The sequence below is a fragment of the Cyanistes caeruleus genome, chromosome 5 (assembly GCF_971803275.1).
Source record: "Cyanistes caeruleus chromosome 5, bCyaCae1.hap1.1, whole genome shotgun sequence".
Taxonomy (NCBI): Eukaryota; Metazoa; Chordata; class Aves; order Passeriformes; family Paridae; genus Cyanistes; species Cyanistes caeruleus.
The window spans coordinates 80,248,059-80,269,180 of NC_141705.1; the positions used below are offsets into that span (position 1 = coordinate 80,248,059).

At 42.6% G+C, this 21,122-nt stretch overlaps 1 protein-coding gene across 7 annotated transcripts in view; it reads left to right on the forward strand.

Annotated features, from left to right (window-relative positions):
* LOC111929000 (N-heparan sulfate sulfotransferase 4) overlaps positions 1-21,122 on the forward strand; it is a 99,414-nt gene that overhangs the window by 66,277 nt on the left and 12,015 nt on the right. For all 7 annotated transcript variants that reach the window (XM_086888081.1, XM_086888083.1, XM_086888080.1 and 4 more), the window contains 3 exons: positions 3,719-3,873; positions 9,725-9,910; positions 10,800-10,928. In XM_086888081.1, coding sequence (XP_086744207.1) covers positions 3,719-3,873; positions 9,725-9,910; positions 10,800-10,928 — 470 coding nt within the window. The remainder of the gene's footprint in view (positions 1-3,718; positions 3,874-9,724; positions 9,911-10,799; positions 10,929-21,122) is intronic.

Below are 21,122 nucleotides of genomic sequence, written 5' to 3' on the forward strand. Positions count from 1 at the left end.
CCTTCCCACCTCTGGAGACCAGCTCCAAAACCCTCAGCTGTCAGCCCATCCAGCCACACTCACTGAATGGTACCAGGGAAACTTATCTGGAGCCTGGGAAAAAGCAGCAAGAGGATGGGAGGGTGAGGTTAAAACCTAGGAATGGCCCAGCCCCTGCTTTCCTGGACTGTGAGGCAGCTGTGGAGTAAGGCAGGGCACTCTGGGAGAGGGGAGATGAGGAAGCCTCAGAGGGATGAGTAGAGAGCAGACAAAATTATTTATTTCTATCATTGTCGCTAAGTCCAGGCTGCTTTCCCCTTGTTCAAGCACTTAATGCTGAGCAACTGCTGCCCAGGAAACCTCATGGACTAAAGATCCAGGCTGAAGAGCCTGGAAAAAATGAGAGGCAGCCAGAGATGGAATTACTTGCCTGGAGTTACATAACAAGGCAGTGGCAGAGCTGTGGTCAGAGAGCAAGTCTGGAGCCAGAATTCTCCTCACTCCATGCTGACCTGCCTGGGCAGCTGCTCCTCTGGAGATGAGCTGGACACATGTGCAATGCAGCAAAACAAAAAAAGCAGCCTGGGGCTCTGAGCTGCTCTAAAGCAGGAACCTGCTCGGTGGTGGCCACCTCCAGAGCAGAGCTGGCACCAATCTCTCGTGGAGAAAGGTGATCCACGGAGGGGAGGAGATGGAGAAAGAGATGGTTTTACCATCAATAGCGTGACACACTGAGCAATGGCAGGCAGAGAACACCCAGCCTTGGAGAAAACTCCACTCCCTGACCTGCCACTATTTTTCCTTCTTTCCCAAGAGCCTCCACAGTGTCACAGGTTTTCTGATACAACCCTGACCAATTTCAGAGTTGCTAAGACTGCAGAGAGAAAAGAGGAGGATATTCATGCCTGCTCACCTTCCTAAGGCTCTCAAGGCTCCCCAAAATAGCACAGAACTACTTCCCGAGCTGAAGCGTGTCCTTGGCTCCATTAAGAGGCCTGGATGCAGCTGGGTTTTTAACAGAGCACTTCATTTACAGGGTGGGGATGGCCCTTTGTCATCTCAGCTGGCTGGAAATGTTTCAGCATGTTCTCCACACAACACACACTTTATTGACTCATTATAAATAAAGCATGGAAAGGTGTTCTTTAATTACTGTACGTGTGGCTTGCTGACCCACAGAGCCTTTTACTACCAGATAATCAAAGTGTTCTATTAGTGCTCCTCAGCTGCCATGCCTTATTGACTTCCTTAGTGTGGCATTGTGCTCTCACTGCAAAACTTGGATCACTCTAAAACTACAGAAGGGAGATGAATGTGGGGATGTGCTTGCAGATTAAACTGTGCCACATTCTCAGGGAAAGATGCTGCTGACAAATCAGATCTCGCTGTACATCAGCTGGTAAACTCTGCACTGGTGTATTAGCACCATTAACAAAAAGAAAGAGCAGACCCTGTTAGTTCTGCAGCTTTAACAAACATTTCCCACTTGTTCGTCCTGCAGCAATTGAAATTAAGACATTCCCAGGATTTGCATTTAAGAAGTACAAGATTACTGGTAGCAGCTTCCAATTCTGCTTCAGTTTTCAACTCCAAAGAAACCTCTAAGTACTGTTATAGTTTTAAAATATGCACAAACTTCATATTACTACGTGTGTAAAACCAACTCAAAGCAGACACATGCTCACCCTGTCCATAGGTTTTACGCATTTTTCAGATTTCACATTTAAATGAAGAAATTTACAGAAAGGATGGAGATTATATGAGAAATTAAAACCTCAAGATCCCTTGTTTAGCCTCCAATACTCTGAATAAGGGGCTGGACAGAAGTAGTTCAAGAATAGAAGCATCCAGCAAATGCTCCATTCAAATTGGCCATGAGATTGTTTTTTGGAAATGACACTACCTAGGAACTCATAAAATCAAAAAACATTCTCTTCTAAGGTTTGCAAGAAAATTTAGCCTCATAAGCAATGCCACCACCTAAGGTTGTTCAGCTTCCAACCTTTCTTCCTCACCTCTGTCATAACAGGATGGGGTTATTATTTAAATTATTCCATTATTTCAAGTGGAAAACATTATGCTTCATCTTGCTTGGTTTTTGTTACAGTAAAGGAAGCTCCAAGTTTTATTTATATCTATATTTACAAAAAAAAAATCATGGGAAAAAGTAGGATTTATTTGAAGAACCACACTCTTTTTCAAAAGTTCATGAGGCACTAAATTATACTCTGACCTAAATCTACCCTGATTGTAGTTCTTGATTTATTTCAAATACACAGTTTTTTCCTCTTCATCCCTAATTTTGGCTCATCAGAGATCCTCAGTTGCCTCACAAACTCCATTCTCTCCCTGCTCTGTCCCATTTTGAAAGCCTCTGTTAAGTTTCTTCCCTTGCCCATGCCTGAGTGACTGCAGGTGAAGCACACACCCCAAAACCAAGGCAGTCACTCCAAAAATGCAGGGCACAGAGGGAACAGCAATCAGGCTTTTCTTTTTGGGGTGGAATTCCCTAGTAAACAAGGCTGTTTTCTTTTTCTAGCAGCACTCCCATCAGCAGGACCAGCTTCCTTAGAACTTGGAGAGCGCAGCAAAGAGGGATTCAGTGACTCTGGGTGAAAGTTTCAAAGTACCTCTCTCCTTGTGTAGCGGAATTCTTTAAAATCCACTGCAGAAATGAGAAATAAAAGCCAAGAGCTGAAGTGCATGCACCGAACAGGCACCTCTGCATGTTCCTGCCAAGTAAACAGTGACATCCGTGGAGCATTTGCTTGTGGAAAACATTAAAGGCAGCATTTCTATGTTTGCATCAGGAGACTGATTTTGGCAATTATTTCTCAGACTGAAGCAAAATAAAAGCATTCAAATGGCAAAGAACAAAAAGGCAATCTGCTAAGAAAACCAATATTGTTGGGTAGTTTGAGGGTGAAGCTACTGGAATGTCACTCAGCCTTTCCAGGCTGGAAAAGCAGGGCAGATGAGGCTGCAGATGGTGGGAGCAGTATTGTGTCCTGTCTCAAATGGAAAGTTTTCTGTGTTACAGCCACATACCCTCACTCCTGCCTGAAAAAGACACCCTTTACTAACACAGGAGGTTTTATTTGGTTTACCCAATTAAATCTGGCTAAAATTGAACACTGAACCCTAAGAAATATTTGCAAGCCTTTTGCCATTACAGCTTCATGCTTGCCACCTAATTCCATTTCAAAACCTTTTTCACACTTTACCAGAAATTATCAGATTTCTATTAAGCAAGGATAATGAAATAGCAGTTATAAGGAAGATAGAGGGGAAGCATGGATAAGATCTCATTTTTATCCATATGTTGCCTTTACGGAGAATATTTTGTATTCAACAGTGAAATTATTATCAGGACAAAAAGGAATATAACTGATATATACTGAACCTCCTCTTTAATGATGATTGAACATCATCATTTGTCCAACTTTCAGAAGACCTGGAACACAGCATTAATATTCCTGACACTGTTTTGGCACATTAAATCCAAGCTACCGGGTTGTGGGGATGAAAAGACAGCGTTAAAAGAAAACAAAGAGAGAAAATGGGGAGGGGGTAGTTTGTAAGATCATATATGTTAAAAAAAAAAAAAAGTTCTACTGTTTATATTTAACACAGGCCGAAGACACCAGGTGCTTGGGCAAACCCTTCTGTGTTTAAAATGCAATTATGGGCCTACTTTGCTTTTCTAGTATCTTTTTCTGTCCCTTTCTTCCCTCTGCAGGGACTGAGGAGGAGGATGAGGGTGATGACCTGCTGCTGAGATCTGTGGATGAGTTCTGGTGGTTTCCCCACATGTGGAGTCACATGCAGCCACATCTCTTCCACAATGAGTCCTCACTGGTGGAGCAGATGATCCTCAACAAAGAGTTTGCAATAGTAAGAGTTCTCAAGAGATTTACTGGGATGCCCTCACTGCCATGGCCATGCTTTCTATGGGCTTTCATGCTTGTCTATACAATTCCTATGTATTTACTCAGGCATAAAAAACACAGGCAGTGAGGTTAGAAACTCATCCCAAACCCAGCCTGTTTGTGAGTCTAAGTGAATTTTGTCTTAGCCTTTCCCTTTGACACAGACTCTCTGAAGAGGGAGCAGCCCTGCCCTAAGTGTCCTGGCAGGACCTTAGGGATCAGAATCAGTGAAAACACAGCAGATATCAGCTGTGGAAGCTGGAAGTTTATACACAGGTTTTCAACTCCCTTAAACTCCCTTCACTTCCTCAGTGAGGCAGGGAGGAAGTTGCAGTGAACCCTAAACCTGGTGTATGGCTTGGGAGAAATCTTGATGCTGACAGAGCCAGCAAGTGAAGCTGCTGGGTTTCACTGTGCCTATTTTTAAGGACCTGCTTTAGACAGCTGAGCTCTTACTAATACTGATAGATAATGGTTCTTCCCTTCTCCTCATTTGTGCCCTGAACTTCCAAGAGCCATCCTCCCCCCTTGCCCAGAACTCCCAGTACTTGTACTATTTACAGCCTTTTCAGGATAATTCTGCTGGCTTATTGCACGTGACAAAGAGAGCCTGAAATCTATAATGCTGCCTTTGGAAAAGACACTGTGTGGTCTTTGGCGAAGCACAGAAATGCCAAGCAGCCAGAGCTGCTCACAGGAGCAGAGGGACACAGTGGGGCTTCCTCAGCTGCTTTGGGAAGAGCAATCCCAGCTCTTCCCAGCTCCAAAAGGCCAAGCACCCCTTCCTCCCATCCCTCACAGGAGCCGAGGCACATCAGGAAAAAGGCAGAGGCAAATGCCTGAAAGAGCAGTTGGAAGCAATTTATTCCCTTGTTTATGGAAATATTTTCCAAACAACCTTTATAGAAAATTAATTAAAAATGGCTTAACTGTTTACCCATTATGCCAGACTTCCCCCCCTTCTCATCTTCTGCTTGGCAGGATAAGTTCTTTTCCTTTGTACAGTTCTGCTTCCTTGTCAGCCTCACTCCTGGCTCGGCCTGTTCATGCCTTCTGTGTAGCCTGGCCCAGAGACCCAAACAGAGCTGAGGTTTTAAATGCAAGACTAATTTTTTAAACCATCCATATCTCAAAAATACACAGATTCTTCATCTTTAAACCCGTGGGGAAATTCTCCTAGTATTTTCAGGAAGCGTGAAGTCATCCAGGTCGGGCCACCTTTGGGAGTAAAATCTATAGCACAGCCTGAAAACAGAGCTGGTAATGGAATCTGTTTGTAACTTCAACTCCAGCAAGATAAAGCCCGTGTCGTGAAGGGTAGAGACTCCTTAGGGTGCCTATAAATAAGGAGCTGATGTCAGTGAAAAGCTGCTGTTATTACACTTTTATTTCCTGCTAACATTTGGACAGGGGTTGTATCAACCCCTAGACCTTGAATCTATATGAGCTGTACGATTTACTTATGAGAACATTTCTTTTCAAGAGGCTTCCTCTGAAATTCTCTCTTGTGGGAGAAATTTATCTTCCCGATATGACAGCCTTGCTGATAGCTATCAGAGAGGTCCCAGCCATGACTTCAGAGTGGGTTTGATTCCTCCCTGGCTTTCTCATCCTCAGCATCATGTCTTACTTTAAAAAGTACCTCCCTGTTCTGCAGCTGCATTTCTCTAAGCCCTCCAAGCTAAAGCAAACCTCCTTCGTTACCCTTTGATTTCACATTGTGGATCCAAATTTAAATTACACACCTGGAACAATACACAGAAAATTTGCTTGATGCTACATGTGTTTTGTTTGTTGCCCACTACCTTTCTCTAATATTATACTCAGGAGAACACAGCTTGGTGCTGGTGCCACTTCTCACATTTCTCATTTATTGACCGTGTCTTCCCACCTCCTGTTGTGGCTGCATGTAGAGGTGACACTCTGTGACAGCTTCTGCAAGGGAAGCTGCAGTAATTATTTGGAAGTGTGATCACATTAATTCTCCACCTAATGTGCTATTTCTCTGTTCACTTCTTTTAAACATGGCTAAGGAGGTAACAGGGTCGTCAGGAAGGGAGAGCACATCATTATATCCAAGAACAATACTCAAGGTTGCTGAAGATCCCCAATAACACACAAAAGCTCTGTTTATGAAGACCTTTTGGCTCCTCTGGCTGGTAGATAAAAGCCTTGGCTCTGTTTCACATGGCTTTATCCACACCTTCTAAATAAGGTTCTATAAAATGGGAGCTGACAATGGCAGCCTGCCTCAAACAGCTCTATCACAAGACACAGATAGAAATCAGCTATCTAAACAGTCCTGTACACACAGAACTAATTGCTAATTAGGTATCTAATTGCCTTGATTTCAGTGCAGATACAGACACCTCTGAGCCTCTGCCTTCAAGGATTCCTTTCCACGTACACTGCTTGTGAAGCAGGAGTCTGCCTTCACCCAGAGCCCTCCAAATTGATCCATGAATCACTGAGAGTTTTGTCCTTTCCACTGCCTGCCTGGTGAGAGGAACAAACTTCCCCACATCTTCCATAAATGTCATTGTCCCGTTGCTCTGGATCTGGCAGGCAGCAGAGGAAGTCTGTGTACCCGAGTGATAGCCCCCACAGCTGCACCATCCTAATCCCCATTCCCAAAGCCCTCGCTGCCAAATCCATCATCAAGCACGAGATTCTCAGCCTCAGAGGAACAAGAGAGAGAGTTGAACTTAGTGGTAAAGTCACAGGCTACCCAAAGTTTTGCTTTCCCAGTGTCATCCTATTTACGTAAACATCAATGTGTGTTCCAGAGCTCGCCTAAGGAAATGGGCAATTACAATTATTTTGATTATCAGTTGGGTTTGAGTTGATCATGTTTTGTAGTTTGGGGTTCTTTTTTCGATCACAGGATCCCAAAACCCTTTAAAGACACTAATGAACAAAACATCAGATTAAATTTCACAAACTGATAACTCCTCAAGTATTACTCTCCTTGTTTATAGGCAATGCAATGGATACAGAGAGAGGCAAAAAATCACTCAAGCAGAAGTCTCTGACAGCACATACTCCAAAAATAAACCAAACCAAGTTTTCCCTGCCATCAATAATAAGATATTCCTCCTCCCCCTTTGTACATCCTTATCTGACAAAAGCAAGTCGGATGTATCTAATCCAAAGCCCGTAGCTCTTGATTTCATCCCTTGGTTTGTTTGCTCAGTGATTATCTTCTGTGCTCATTTGTGAGTACAGAGCCCAAAGCTCAGCAGAGACAGGGCACAAACTGTCACTGGCTTTACAAGGCAGCTCTGAGCTGATAGGAAGAAGAAAGAAAGAAAGAAAGATATAAAACTGAACAAATCAATTAAGAACCTGTCTGGTAACACTCCTTGGCTCCCACCTCCTGCTTACAACCAACTGCAGATGCACATTAGCACTTCCTCTGCCTGCAACTCTTGAGCTTCTCAAACCACAAATACACCATGAGCTTTTAATACACCAATTAAATACCAGTAATATGAGGGCCCAGTGACCACACAGCCAAGGCAAAGCATCTGCATGTGATGAAAAGAGCCTAATTTGTCCCATTATTAATATCTGTGCTTAATGTGGGCAAGGAGAGATGCCCACTGGAGACTGCCTCTAAAAATGGGCTGTAAATATAGGATAACATCATCCTGTGCAGCAGGATGAGATCCATTCTGCCTCACCTTCTGTTCTTCTGAAATACTCATTTGCTGCATCACCTGCTATCAGACAAAGCCAAAAGGTTGGGCAAACTCAGCTGAGGTTGTATTTAGCTTTTTCATCTAATAAAATCCTTCACACCTGCACCTTGACTGTCTGTGTGAAAAGATCTACAGCAGACATAAAATTTATTACATGAAAAGTTTGCATTCTTATTTTCTCTGACAATGGCAAATCATACCTACATTCCAAACTAAACAAACAGGCACAAGTTTTGAAATGAAAAAAACACCCAAAGTATATTTTGCATGTAAAAATCAGGAAATTGTTCCTTATAATATACAAGAAAAAATGCTCCATACAGGTATTTTTCTTATCTTGACACACCAGCATACTCCTTTAACACATGAGTTTTCACTCCCAAGGTAATCTTAATAACACAATGAGAGGAAAAGAAGAAAAGCACAACAGAAAATCACTAAAAAGGGACACACAATATTTAATCTTCCCAGGTAAACTGCAAAGAGAGCTGCCCAAAGAAAATACAAGTATTTGATAGTTGTTTCTTCTTAACTCTTATTGCATATCTGAGTGCCTGATCAATTTGTATGATGAACTACGTCGTGAGCAGGTTTTACTCAGAGGTTAATTTGGTTTTTTATGTCGAGAACTCCTGAAAAGCTGCCTGATTTTATTTGTCAGTGGCAGATCACCATTTCAGCATCCTGTTGCTATGGCAATTCCAGCATCAAACAATAAGGAGATAAACAGGCTCTTAGGCATATCCATCCAGATCCCTGCTTTGGGACAGGGCACCCAGAGCAGCGTTCTGGACACATCTGCCTTACACCCAAGTTTCTGTGTTCTCCCTTCCCCGCATTTGGTGAAGGTTTGCACATTCAGGCTGAGACAGGATATTCAGGTTAGCAGCTTGAGAGACTGAGAATCACAGAGCTCTCAGGCCTGGCAATAAATGGCCAGCTTTAAAGACATCTTTTGATGAAGCTTTTTCCTTTTTACATGTTCATGGCAAAAGAAAAAAAAATAAAAATAAAGAACAGGGTGATTTACCATGTCTCACTATAGAGCTATCCCTCATTCCAGCTTTCAACTGACTCATGCCTCTCAAGTAGGCAACAGCATTAATAAACAGAAATTACATTTTGTTCTCAGTAAATTACAAAATACAGAGTTTGGGTTTCTCTTTTACAAGATCAGTCAGTAACCTGAGGTCTTGACTATAAGGAGTGGATCATTTTAAGTGGTTGCATTATGTGATGTAGGAATGAGTGCTCCCTAAGTTAAGATTTAACTTAATTTTTTCCAATGACTCAAAACCCTTTCTTTGTTAAGTACTTCAGGATGCCCAGCAGAACCTGCTGTTCCTGGAATTAAAGTAATCAATGGATAATGTGAGCAAGAGGAAAGACAAAAAAAACCCCTAAAAGAATCATCTCATATTTCAGCCTTTCCCTCTGCACATTACATTTAAGGGAGTAGAAAAGAGCTGACGTGTCCAGTAGTAGTGGGAGCAAGATGAATTTGTGTCTTTGGAAGAGATTTTCAAGAGAACCTGCAGATAATATTCATGAAGATGCACATATTTCCATATAGGAATGGAGCTAAATATAAATATTTATAAAAAGTAAAAGCGGTCCAAGGTTCTTTGCTACTACTTTAATATAACGGAAAAAAATAAGGAGGTTCAGAGAGTATGTGAAATATTTATTAAACCAGGAAGGAATCATTCTCCTATACCAGAACTAGGAAATAAAATCCCATGTGCATCCCTGCAACTTTTTTTTTCCCCATCTGTTTACTAGCTTAGTAAATAAGCAGCATTGGTTTACTAGATTACCTTTAAAAAAGACCAGAAAGGTAGGATGCATATTCAAATACGTGCAATACGTAACAGGAGGCAAATCTACTCCATGCAACAGGAATGGAACCTAATCCAGGACAATACACAGTTAGCACACTGGAATTCCAGTTCTCTCCACTTCCCTCCCATTCCTAGCTCGTGCTATGCAGATTCCAACTCTGTGTAGGGACAGCAGCTTCTCCAATGCCACCGTGCGCAGGGGGAAAAAACCAGCTCAGAATAATGACTCGTGGGGTGGTTTTCCCTGTGTTGCTAACTGTGTCCATCCCTCCAGGAGCACGGCATCCCGACGGGCATGGGCTACGCGGTGGCTCCGCACCACTCCGGGGTGTACCCGGTGCACGTGCAGCTCTACGAGGCCTGGAAGAAGGTGTGGCACATCCGCGTGACCAGCACGGAAGAGTACCCGCACCTGAAGCCTGCACGGTACAGACGGGGCTTCATCCACAATGGCATCATGGTACACTGCATTTCCATGTTCATAGCAATAGTAGTGCAGGGAACCCCAGGGGGGCTCCTCAGACCCAGCGCCTCGAGTTCTCCTTAAAATTCCCTGGGATCCAGCAGCTGTAAGGGCACCCAAAGAGTGCCTTTGTTAGGGGGTTCAAAAGAGGGGGGAAAACAGAGTCAAACGGACTGAGGCAACTGCAAAAGTATTCCTCAAACTAAAAGTGCTCGTGGTGCCATCAACGACCAACTCTCTGAAATCATTAAACTGCCTAAGACCTCTGTTCCCAGCTCTGCTTCATCTTTATGCATGAAAGGATTAGAGAGCCATCACCTGGGAAGGTGAACAGGTGGAAGTAATCTCCTTCAGCACTTCTGCAAGGCTGAAGTTTCAGCTCTGCTCCTGAAATTCTCAGAGCCAGGGCTGGGACACCTGCCTGACTCTTAGAGCCTGTGCACTCTCGGGAGGGGAGAGAAGGCTTCACTGAAAAGTGCACAGAGGACAGGAAAACTTATCAAGTCCTTTGGCCTGTCCTACCAGCCAGCTGCAAACCTCGAGATTGGGTGTGCTAAAGTGAACTGACAAATATTCCAAGGGGTGGTTTGAAGTCCCACAAGCTGATCTGAATATTGCCCATGCATACCAACTCAAAATTGTGATCCCCTAAACAAGGCAGAGGGAGTGCCTCAAAAATTCCTGCAGGGTACATTTTACTACTGGAACTGACTGAAAATCAGCAGTGTTTTTACACATGGGCCCAAATGCTCTGCTAAATGTAGCTTTTGGTTGCTGTTTTAACTGCACAAAAAATAAAAAATGTTGAATTAAGGGAAACAAAAGTCCTTCCCCAGGCAGATTATGTCACTGCAGTACCTGTAAGCTGCTGTTCTTTTGTTCCCAGGTGCTCCCTCGACAGACCTGTGGCCTTTTCACTCACACTATTTTTTACAAGGAATATCCTGGCGGTCCTCAGGAGCTGGACAAAAGTATCCGAGGAGGTGAACTCTTCCTCACCATTCTCCTGAACCCTGTAGGTACCTTCTCTGGCTCTTTTTTGGATGTGCTGACTAACAGGGAGGGAGGATGGAGGGAGGAAGGGAAGGAGATCAGGTTGGGAAATAAAAACCAGGATCACTTGCTCAGAGGTAACAAGCAGTTTAAGCAGAAAATGTCTTGTCTGCCAATTTCCAGCTACAATTGTACGTACAACAATCTCCTGGAAAATCCATTCATTACAGCTCCCTATTGTTTCTCAGCCTGAAGCCAGGTCCCCCTGAGAGACCTGTCTGAGGCTGAAACTAACCCCTGAGGGTAGAAAAAACTCATCTTGTTCATTTTTTACCTTTTTTCACTAGCTTGGCTCCTCAGGCCCTCCTCATACAGCTCAATGGAAACCCCAGGGCTCAGGCCTGATATCATTCCTCCCGCCACCAGCTCCTAAAAATAAGTTTTGAGCTTCTAAAAAACCGACTGATGCCACTTAAGACAGGAGCCTAGAGGTGTGAAGATGAAGGGAAAGATCCCCAACCCCCCCATATATCAATTATTTTCTTCTTGTCATTGTCCTCCCTCCTTCCCTTTCCACCCAACAAGCTGCACTAGGCACAAGATAAATGTCCCTTGTCTTGCCAGGTGGCCTCATTTTCACTGAGTTTAACCTGCAGTCCTCATTGACTCCTCTGCAGAGCTAAAGAAACTTCAGGTGGGACTGACTCTCAAATCCAGGTCGCTTTTATTTAGACATCTAAACTTAGATTTTTGGTATTATACAGTTAGATGCTTATGAGTGAACATTTTGCCTGGGTAAGTTGGTGTCCCGAGTCAGATTCAGTGGTCTTAAAGAAAGGGGACAAACCTATCAGGAATTTTTCTCTATCATACACATGACACCTCAGCTGAGAATAAAACAGATCCCTCTTCCTTTCCCTGGCTCCCATTATTTGCAGCTCTCTCAGGCTGGTTTTTCTTCCCATCCTTAAGTGCAGCTTGGAATTCACACTGAGCTTTATCACAGCTGGATGAATACCTGTGCATTTCTCACTTCTGTGAAGATTTCCTCAGATTTGGGCAGTGCAGCAGAGCATGTAGAGCTCCTTCCCCCATGAGCAATGCTTAGAACAGGCCAAATTCTTCTGCCCATTTGTGTCCCAGTAACCTGAGAACGCCGTAGATATCGGTGGTGGTATTTGAAAAAACTGCAATCATCAACTTTTGATTAAACAGCTTTTCCAGAGCTTTATAGAAACTCTGTCCCTTCCTCAGGTCGTGGTTAGCAATTTCAGCAAATTTATTACAAATACATCTTAAGCTCAAATACCAAAAGTGTTTGTGCTTCCATGAGGCAATACCACACAGATGGTTAAATTACCAAGTGCCCAAGGGACACTGCACGGGAATAAAGTTTGCAGAGAGATTGTCAAGGGGATCTTCTGATGGAATTTTTTTTAAATGGCTTCTACTGAATATTCTGTGGCTCAGAGAGATCTTTTCACTTCCTAATTTATGAATCCTAAAGATGAGTCATGTCTGGCAGAGATGATTTAGTAGTAGGCAGAGGAGGGATAAATTCCACCAAGACAGACAGAAATCAAACCAACTTCCTTGGAGTTTTAATGAGGGTTGCAAGAATCCCAGGCAGACCTTTCCAGAATCCAGCTAAGGCAGCAGGCTGCTCAAGTCTGCACTTTGGGGTACTTACACTTTGCATAAACTCTTCAAAGCAAAGCTCATTAAAGTTACTGGGGAAGGCTCAGCAAACAGACTGGGCTTGACATAAACCCAAATAGTGAAACTTTTTCAAAGGTATCAATCCAGCTCCCTTCCTGAAGGGTTTCCTTCGTTTGGAGGCTTAGAACAATCACAGGGAGCCTCAGATATATGTGCAAATAAGAAATAAAAATACAGTTTGGGGCAGAAAATGAAATATTATCTTCTTGGACTTCTGCTTTAGTATTTGATACAAGCAAGAAAAAATTCAGCTTAAAGTTTCTTATCTCCCTTGCCAGACCAAAGCTGGATGTTCAATCAAAGTTATAATCATTTTTGATGTTATTTACTATGTGGTTTGAAAAACATCAAAACCCAGTTAGTTGCTCAATCTTAATTAGGACAGACCTCCCAAAAGCTGTAGCATCAGCACTTGCACAGCAGCAGTGAAAAGAGAGCAGCAGAACCACCACTCTCACTAGACAGAGGAAAAAAAGACATCTAAAGCTTCAACCAACCCAAACGTAAAAAAGCCCTTACAAAACTGGTTTTGTGCCCAATCTAATTTTGATAGCAAACCTAAACTCGTCCCAAGACTAAGGTTCTTGTGACAACATAAATATCTCTATTAAGTGTAGTTAGATCTTAAGGCAAGAAAACGTGTAATTACTCAAAAAATTACATAGCTACTCGTATCTTCAAAGCCAGGAATGAAATACCAAAGAGCATCAGACGAGATCACCATGTCCTTAATAGGAAAATAACACCACTCAGCTATGTCAATATGGTAGAAAATTTTATGGTTCTGAACAGCATTGTGAAAAAATATTTAGGTTTTCTGCAGGTGTGCAGCATTCCACAGCTCCAGCAGCAGAAGCAAAGTCAGCCTGAAACCCATAAAAATTTATTTTCTGTTTAAAACTATTTTGAACAGCATGATGTCATCTTTTCCTCAACCTTCCCAATTCTGTACAACTTCTTGCAGTGCTTTGAGGTGCTTTTAATGATATTTTTTTAACATTTGCTTCATTGGCTTATATAAGATGAAAAAACACTTATGGCATTTCAAGCAGTTCAACATTTCAGTTATTTTCAGCCTTTTTAGAATTCTACCTCTCATTATTTGCTTAGCTTAATTGTGCTTTAAAATAACTTTTTCTTCTCACAGAGAATGTCCTTAACATCTCCCTTCCTCATTGTTGGCTTCACCAGTGCTGTTCCACGTTCCTTTCCTTTTAAACATCTCCCCATCAACTATCCAGGCACTTCTGGTTTTGCCAAATTAACCAGCAGTAAAACCAGCCTGGATTTTATTGGAAAGGGAGTTGGGTGTGGAAGCTGTGGTGTGCCAAGGTATTTTTCTGAGGCTCCCAGCAACTGAAATCATGACCAAACACGGAGCAGGAGGTGGGGAGAGCAAATGGGATGAAAAGAGCAAATCCCTCCAAATATAACCCATCAAAATTCACAATTAAAAGCGACCCATTTGTAACGTGCAGTCCCCCAAAGCTGAAATTCTTTCAGTAGAAAAAAAAAACCAAAACAGGTTTCCCAAAAGGAAAGTTAGAGAACTCCATTGGAGTTGAAGTTTTCAAGGGGATTTTTCCACATTTCCAAATGTCAGGCTCTAAAGCGAGTGGGTTCTCGGGCCGCTGCCCTTCATTCAGTCTCCCGGGAAAAGCCGTGACACGTTTAATGCTTTTACAAACTGTTCTATTTATCACCTCTTCAGCATCCACAAGGTCTCCCACTATCTGTTTGATGGCTCCTCTCCTTCCCTCCCCTGCTCCACAGGCCATAAACAACAGCCATAAACATTTAACAGCCAAGATAAGCTAATAAATACAGCCCTAAATATTATTGCCTCTACAAACAACAGCGAGAGAGTCATTTCTTCTAAAAAAAAAACCAAAAAGCCCACCTCTTTAAACCAGAGAGCTTTTTATTAAGCCAGCAAGTGACAGCACAAAAGGCTCCTCAGTCAAACACGGCAGCAAAAATCAGTGTAAGGGGCTTTGAGGAGAAGCAGCAGCACCCACCGGCCCGGTGGAGCAGGCAGTCAACTGGATTTATTTGCCCATGTGATGCATTTTTTCCCATCACCTCTTCACCTTGAAAAGCTTTAGGATAACCCAGAATCCTGCCTCTCCTCTCCTGCCCTTCCTACTCTTCCTTTCTCTCCTTGTTACACAGGATTTTGCCTGGGCTGACTCTTCCTTACCCCCTTCCTCTCACAGGGTGTTTTTATTCCATCTCCCACTGACTCCTCTCCACGGTTTCACCATAAAAATAGGCACAAGTCATTTTTCTCCATATTTTTGAACACAGAAGCCTCCCTACTCTAGATTTACACTTGCCTCACCGCAGAGGATCTAGAGTCAGGCATACCCTGCACCACATTTGGCCCACAAACCCACCCAAGTACCACGTACTTGCAGCTGACAGATCAGGTTAAAAATGGAAAAAAAACAGAAAAAGGGACAAGTTAAACACTTCTTCAGGCTTCTCTTCCCACTTCAATCAAACACCCCTAAGAAGCTTTAACCAGAGGTGAAATGTGGCAGATGAATTTCAGGAAGATTAGCTGCTGCTTTTTTTTTTTTTTTTTTGTGGGAATTTGGTTGTCGAGAGCGAAATCAGACCTGTGATTGAAAAGTAACTTTGAACTCCCCTCAGCAGAAGCTACAGGCAGCCCATAATAATGTACATTATTATTCTAACTCCCTCAGAAGTGGCATGGGACGCTTTTAATTCTGAAGGCCACTTAAAGGCATTTCCATTTTTAAACTCTCACCGTGACTAAAGGGTTATTGCTCATTTCCAGCCTGTTGGAGCTACATTCTCCACGTCCCGCATGTGCCACACTTGGAAGGTTTTGTTCTTGTTCCCTGCTCTCTCTCTCTCTCATCACAGACAGAGTGGAATCACACATTATTGCTTCGGAATATTAAAAGTAAATGCAGAGAGGGGTTAATTTATACCTTCCACAAGAGATTTGGGAATGTTATTATGGAACATCTTGAGTGTTGCTAATATTTTTCTTTTTATTTGCTTTGTTTCTCTGAGCATAGCTATAGAAAGAATAAAAAAATAACCTTGGGCATTGTAGGATATGTGCTGCAATCCAAAAGCAATTCACAGTGCAGTTCTGCTGAGGGCCCTGTGAGCTGAGCATCTCAGCACATTTCAGGGACAGGAAAAGGCAGGCAGGCAACCTCCCCACTAAAAAATGTCAATATTCTTGGAGCTGCAATTATCAGGGTACAGCCAAAGGGACGTGTCCCTCTCGGACCTGACAAGAGAGAAAGGTTCATTGGACCAAATTAAAAGGGAGTTCTGTTAACAAGTTATATATTTACATATACAGAATTTATCTTAATGGTCATAAACACACCAAATCAACCCTGACCTTCCTCACCTTTTTGAATCTTTTCCTCCCCTCAGTAAATGATTATTTTTCCCCCTCATCCCACATGGCTGCACAGAGCTTCTACAGGGAAATATTACCCCATGGAAACTCAAGCCTTCAGCAGCATATTTAGAAACTAATTAGCTTGAAACCTAGAGCATGAGCAAAGTATTTTGAGGATAGCACATCTCCTTTCCTTCTTTCATGACATTTTCCTGCTTTTTGAAAGCTGCTGCTTTTTTACCACAAGTCCTTCCCAGCAAGTTGGGTGATGGCAGAAACAGCAATAAACGACCGTGTGTCAACAAGGGGATGGAGGGAAAGAATCTTTTACCTTCATACACACACCATGCAAAAATTTATTCAAGTGTCAGGAGCAAGCCTTTCAGGTGAAAACAAGCTGACTCAGAACTCTCTGATTACTGAAAATGAATCCTTAATAGAAGTAAATGGACAAGAATAAAATTTCCTCGCTGTGTTCGCCGCTCAAAATTAATTGGAAAGCGGCTGATTTGAGAATATTATATCCTCTAGTGAACTGAAAATGCTGCCCTTTTCTTTTTTTTTCCTCTGAATCCAAGAGTGGAGAATTAAATTAACTCTGAGGTTTGTTTGCTCAGAGTAGGCCACCAAACTGGATTAATTAATCATCATTTATGAACACTCTATAACCCAGAGCAATCAGAAAACTGCTAAGATAGCAACATGACAGTACAACTGTTATAAAAACAAATGATAAATCTCCTGCATCTCCAACCTATATCCATTTTCCAGGCATTTCTTTGAGTCCAAAAGAAAATATCCTGGTGAAAACTCTTACTGTTTATAGGAGTGCTCTGAATAAAAAGAATGATTTACACTTGCTCTGTAACTTGGAGTGCTGGGCAGGGTCCTGGACAGTCATTTCCACAGGGAACGCCAGGATTGCATTGCCTTCCTCTACCTGGAGTTTACAGAGTGTCATGTCACGGATGAAAAACATCAATTATCCCATCATTCCAAGCACAATTAGAAGCAAATCTTAATTTACCACATCTCTAAGGAGAAATGGCAGAGAAATTGTCATCTGTGGGCACTTATCCAAACTCATCATTGTTTGGGCTTCTTCTTGCCTGGATGTGCCTTGTCCTCCACAGCTCTGCCTCATGTTCAGCTTGGCCTAAGCCAGCAGTACCCAAAACCATTGCAATCTGCTTTATTTCCTTAATTTGAACTTGGGTTTATTCTCAGGTCTGAACTCAACAGATATTTGCTTTTTTTTTTTTGGGAGAGAGTTTATAGTCTAAGGAAGTCTTTTCAATGAGAAAACACAGATGGCAAGAAAACAAATTCCTATATCATGAATTCCACTAGAAAATGGAAATAACAAGAGGATTGAATTGCTGTAGACTTCTGCAAAGGCTTCCTGGGGCCCACAGATGTGAGCTGCAGCAGCGCATTTGGGCAGAATTCATTTCGCTTTGGCCACAATTAGCTGTGCTGCTGATCACTTACACAAGTGTGACAAATGAACAGCCATAAAACATCCATTCACATTTCCCACCCTCACGCAGCTACGCGCCAATTGCACAAATTCATCAAAAGCAGCAGTTCTTTTTTCACAGCCTCTGAACACATGTGCTAACAGTAAAAAAAAATAAAACCCCAAAAAACTAAACTAAATCGCATTATTTTCTAATTGCAGGCTTTAAAAAAAAAAGAATTACATAATTAATATAAATAACTAATGGATTTGAACCTCCCAACCAGTTTTCTTCATCTGGGACCCCACCATCTGTGGTGTCAAAAATGTGTATGACCCAAAGAACAGTGGCTGTGTTGGAATGTGCTCCTGATTTAGCCTTTATTTTAGAAGCAAAACTAGGAGAGATAATAGAAAAAAAAAATAAAATATCAAACCTAGCAACTGTATTCTCAGAAGGAAAGGAACAAGGCACAGGATTGTTCTGTCAATACTAAGGAATTCATTTAATCCTGCCAACTAAACAATAGAAAAGCAGAAAGCGGTCCCTGGTAAATGAGAAACAATTTTGCTCTTCCAATAGGGAATTTTAAAACAACATAGAGGCTCTACAGCATTTGTACAGCTGTCCCAAGGCCACTTCCCAGCACTGATGGACAGCAGCTTCCACTCCCATCCTGGGAGCGCTCGGGGTGGAGAGCAGACACGGGAATGAATACGGGCATGGGAAATAAAATGCCATTCAATGGTTTTGTTTCCCCCTCAATCAAAGGCAAAAATGTTTCTGCCCAAACACTGACTTGGTTGCTTTCTTTAGAGATAGTATATTTGGAAAATATTTGATTATCCTGTCAAGAACATTAAAGTATAAACAGATGTGCAGGGTGAAAAGAGAGTAAAAGCGAGGAAAAAAAAAAAAAAAAAATCAAGATTTTCAGGCATATAAATGATTTTGCTTCAGCAGCAGAAGGGTGATGAATAAGAATAGTCCTGAATTCTAGGGAAACCATTTGTCATTATTAAAATTAGTGCTTTGTCAACACAAACTCCAACTCCAGCTTCCTCTTAGCCTCACAAGCAGCTGCATTATAGGATTCATTATCAGAGACCAGGGCTCTGGCTCGGGAGGGACGAGCCTGGAGATCCGTAACAGGAGAGGCTGCTGGGGTGGGAGAGCCGCTCCAGACTGGAAAAGACACTGCCATGGCCCGGCTGGCAGAGATGAGCACATGAAAACCTGGCAGGTCTGAGTCCCCCAGCTCTGCCACCCCGTTTGCACAGCCAGAAATGCAAGGGGCAGAACTCATTCTGGTGGGTTTGGAGCGGGAAAAACGCACCCGAACGTTCCGGCGAGAACGCCGCGCGTCGCCCAACATGGCTCTGTCACACACGAGGCCCAGCTACACCGCTCCCATTAATTCCTCCCTTCTGGCAGATCTTATTAAGAGGTGAAAAGGCAAGGAAATAAAGCCTCTAAAGACAATAAGCATCAATTTCCTCTCAGAACAGGGGAATTCCCACATGACACCCATTCCTGGCTCCTGGGCTTTCCAGCAATGGGCCAGGGCCAAACAGGCATCAGGAGGAAAGGACCTAAAAGGGAACATTGATCCTATTTAATTATGGAATGGCTGAGAGGAGGAGGTGGTGGAACACATTCATACCTAAGTTTGCTAATGGATTTTTTTCATTGCAAGTGCTTGATAGATGAAGAGGGAGAGTTGCAGATATCAACAGAAAAGAATCAGCCAATATCTTATTCCCAACAAGGGACTGCCACCCTTGAGATGTGCCCTCCAGAGGCAGGTGGCTAGCCTTTGTCTGAAAGCATGTGCTTTTAGCTCAGTCTGTGATAGGTTTGGCAAACACAGAAGGCAAAAAAAGCTCTTAGTTCTGATTTCATAGGGCTGTGCATCCAGAGCAAGCACACAAACTCTAAGCACAGAAGGCAGTTGCAAGGCACTGGTTTATATTCCAATAATCTTTCTAAAATGCCCTTTTTTCTCTCCACTAGCTACTAGAGGTTTCATTTTCTCTATAACACAAGCCTGCACATACAAATGTTCTGTATAGAAAAAACAATGTATATCTCAATTCTAGATCTAAGTGATGTGGATGGAATAGCCCTAGGAACAAAAAACCAGAGTGAAACGGTGCCATGGTCCTGCCATTACTTTACAAACAACCTGATAACATCCATGCTCTAAACATGAACAGTTAAAACCCTTCAGCTCTCATCCCCTGATTTGGAGGTAGATGGAAAAGAATAAAATCCCATTTTATTCACAAATAACGCATCATATCTGAGGGCTTTTCACTTCCAAAAAGACCAACGGAACAAAAGAAGTTAAGAGAAATGTCTAAGATCTTTTGAGTCCATGAAGATTGATTAATTGGATTTTTTAATTGGTTTGCAGCCTAATGAAATTCCTAGAATAACCTAATACTCCTCTTCTACAAGAACATTTTAACATTAAAAACCATCTCATCCATTTTGAAGTGTAAACAAAGCACAAAGAGCACACAGATTTACTTGCATACTTCATTTACTGCAATAATACCAAATGTCATTGGCAGACCCTTCAGCACTCATCAAACAAACGCTCCAGAGACGAGGTGATATTCTCCATCAACATTTCCTGAGAGTGCTTTCCTTTTCATCACTTTAAAACACTCTGCAGGAAAAACTTTTCACATTTACAGGAGTTAAACTAACAAGGATCTGTTTGTGTTGGCTGGGGGCTTATTTCATGAGGAGTGGCTGATTTATTACCTTCCTGATAAGTTGCTGGGGTACTACATAGAGACATGCACCAAGTCCAGGGTAATTTTAAGATTCACTCTGTTTCACAGCAAATACTTGGGGTCACAAAACACTCAGGCACTGGAATACACCAAATCAATCCACAGAAAAAAACAACTTGACCAGTTTCCACAGGAAAAAAACAACTTGCACAACTTCCAATCTCTGCTTAGCCGAGGCCCAGAGTAGAACAAAAGTGAAGAAAAAATTCCCTTCTGTGGCATAAAGTGTGCTGAATGCAAACCCACTGCAGATAGGCTGTGAGGGACCCTTTCTCCTAAGCTCCACCTGCCTCTCCCTTGGAGAGGTACTGAAAGCCCTGATAATAATTTAACAAACTAATGGACACGTTTCCCAGTGCTGGGTGCTGAAGATTAAAGAAGCACCACCCTGGCACAGCGAGAGGGTGAGAGCAGGGGGCTGGTGGCTTCTTCTCCCTGGAATGTGCTAGGGACAAACTTGGGATAACAGAGCAGGAACCTGCTGGAGGGGAAAGCTTTCTTCTCAAGTGAATCACAGCTAAAATCCTTCCCAAGACACACACAGAAGTATTTCAGAGCCTATCTCCAGCATATCTGACCCACACTGCAGGCTCCAAAGGAGGGCTGCCTAAGCACTGTCCCCCATGCTTGGGCTGTGCAAGGTGTCACTCAAACCAGCTACCCTCCAGCCCTTTAATTCGATTAATTTTTAATTAAAAAAAATCAAAATTCACTGACCTGAACAAGATTCCTGTAGTAGCTTTCAAAGGAGAAAAGTGCACGCGTAATCCTGCAACCCCTTCCCTACCGAAACTCCACCCATTCCTAATCATCCTCACCTGATTACAATTAGAGACACAATT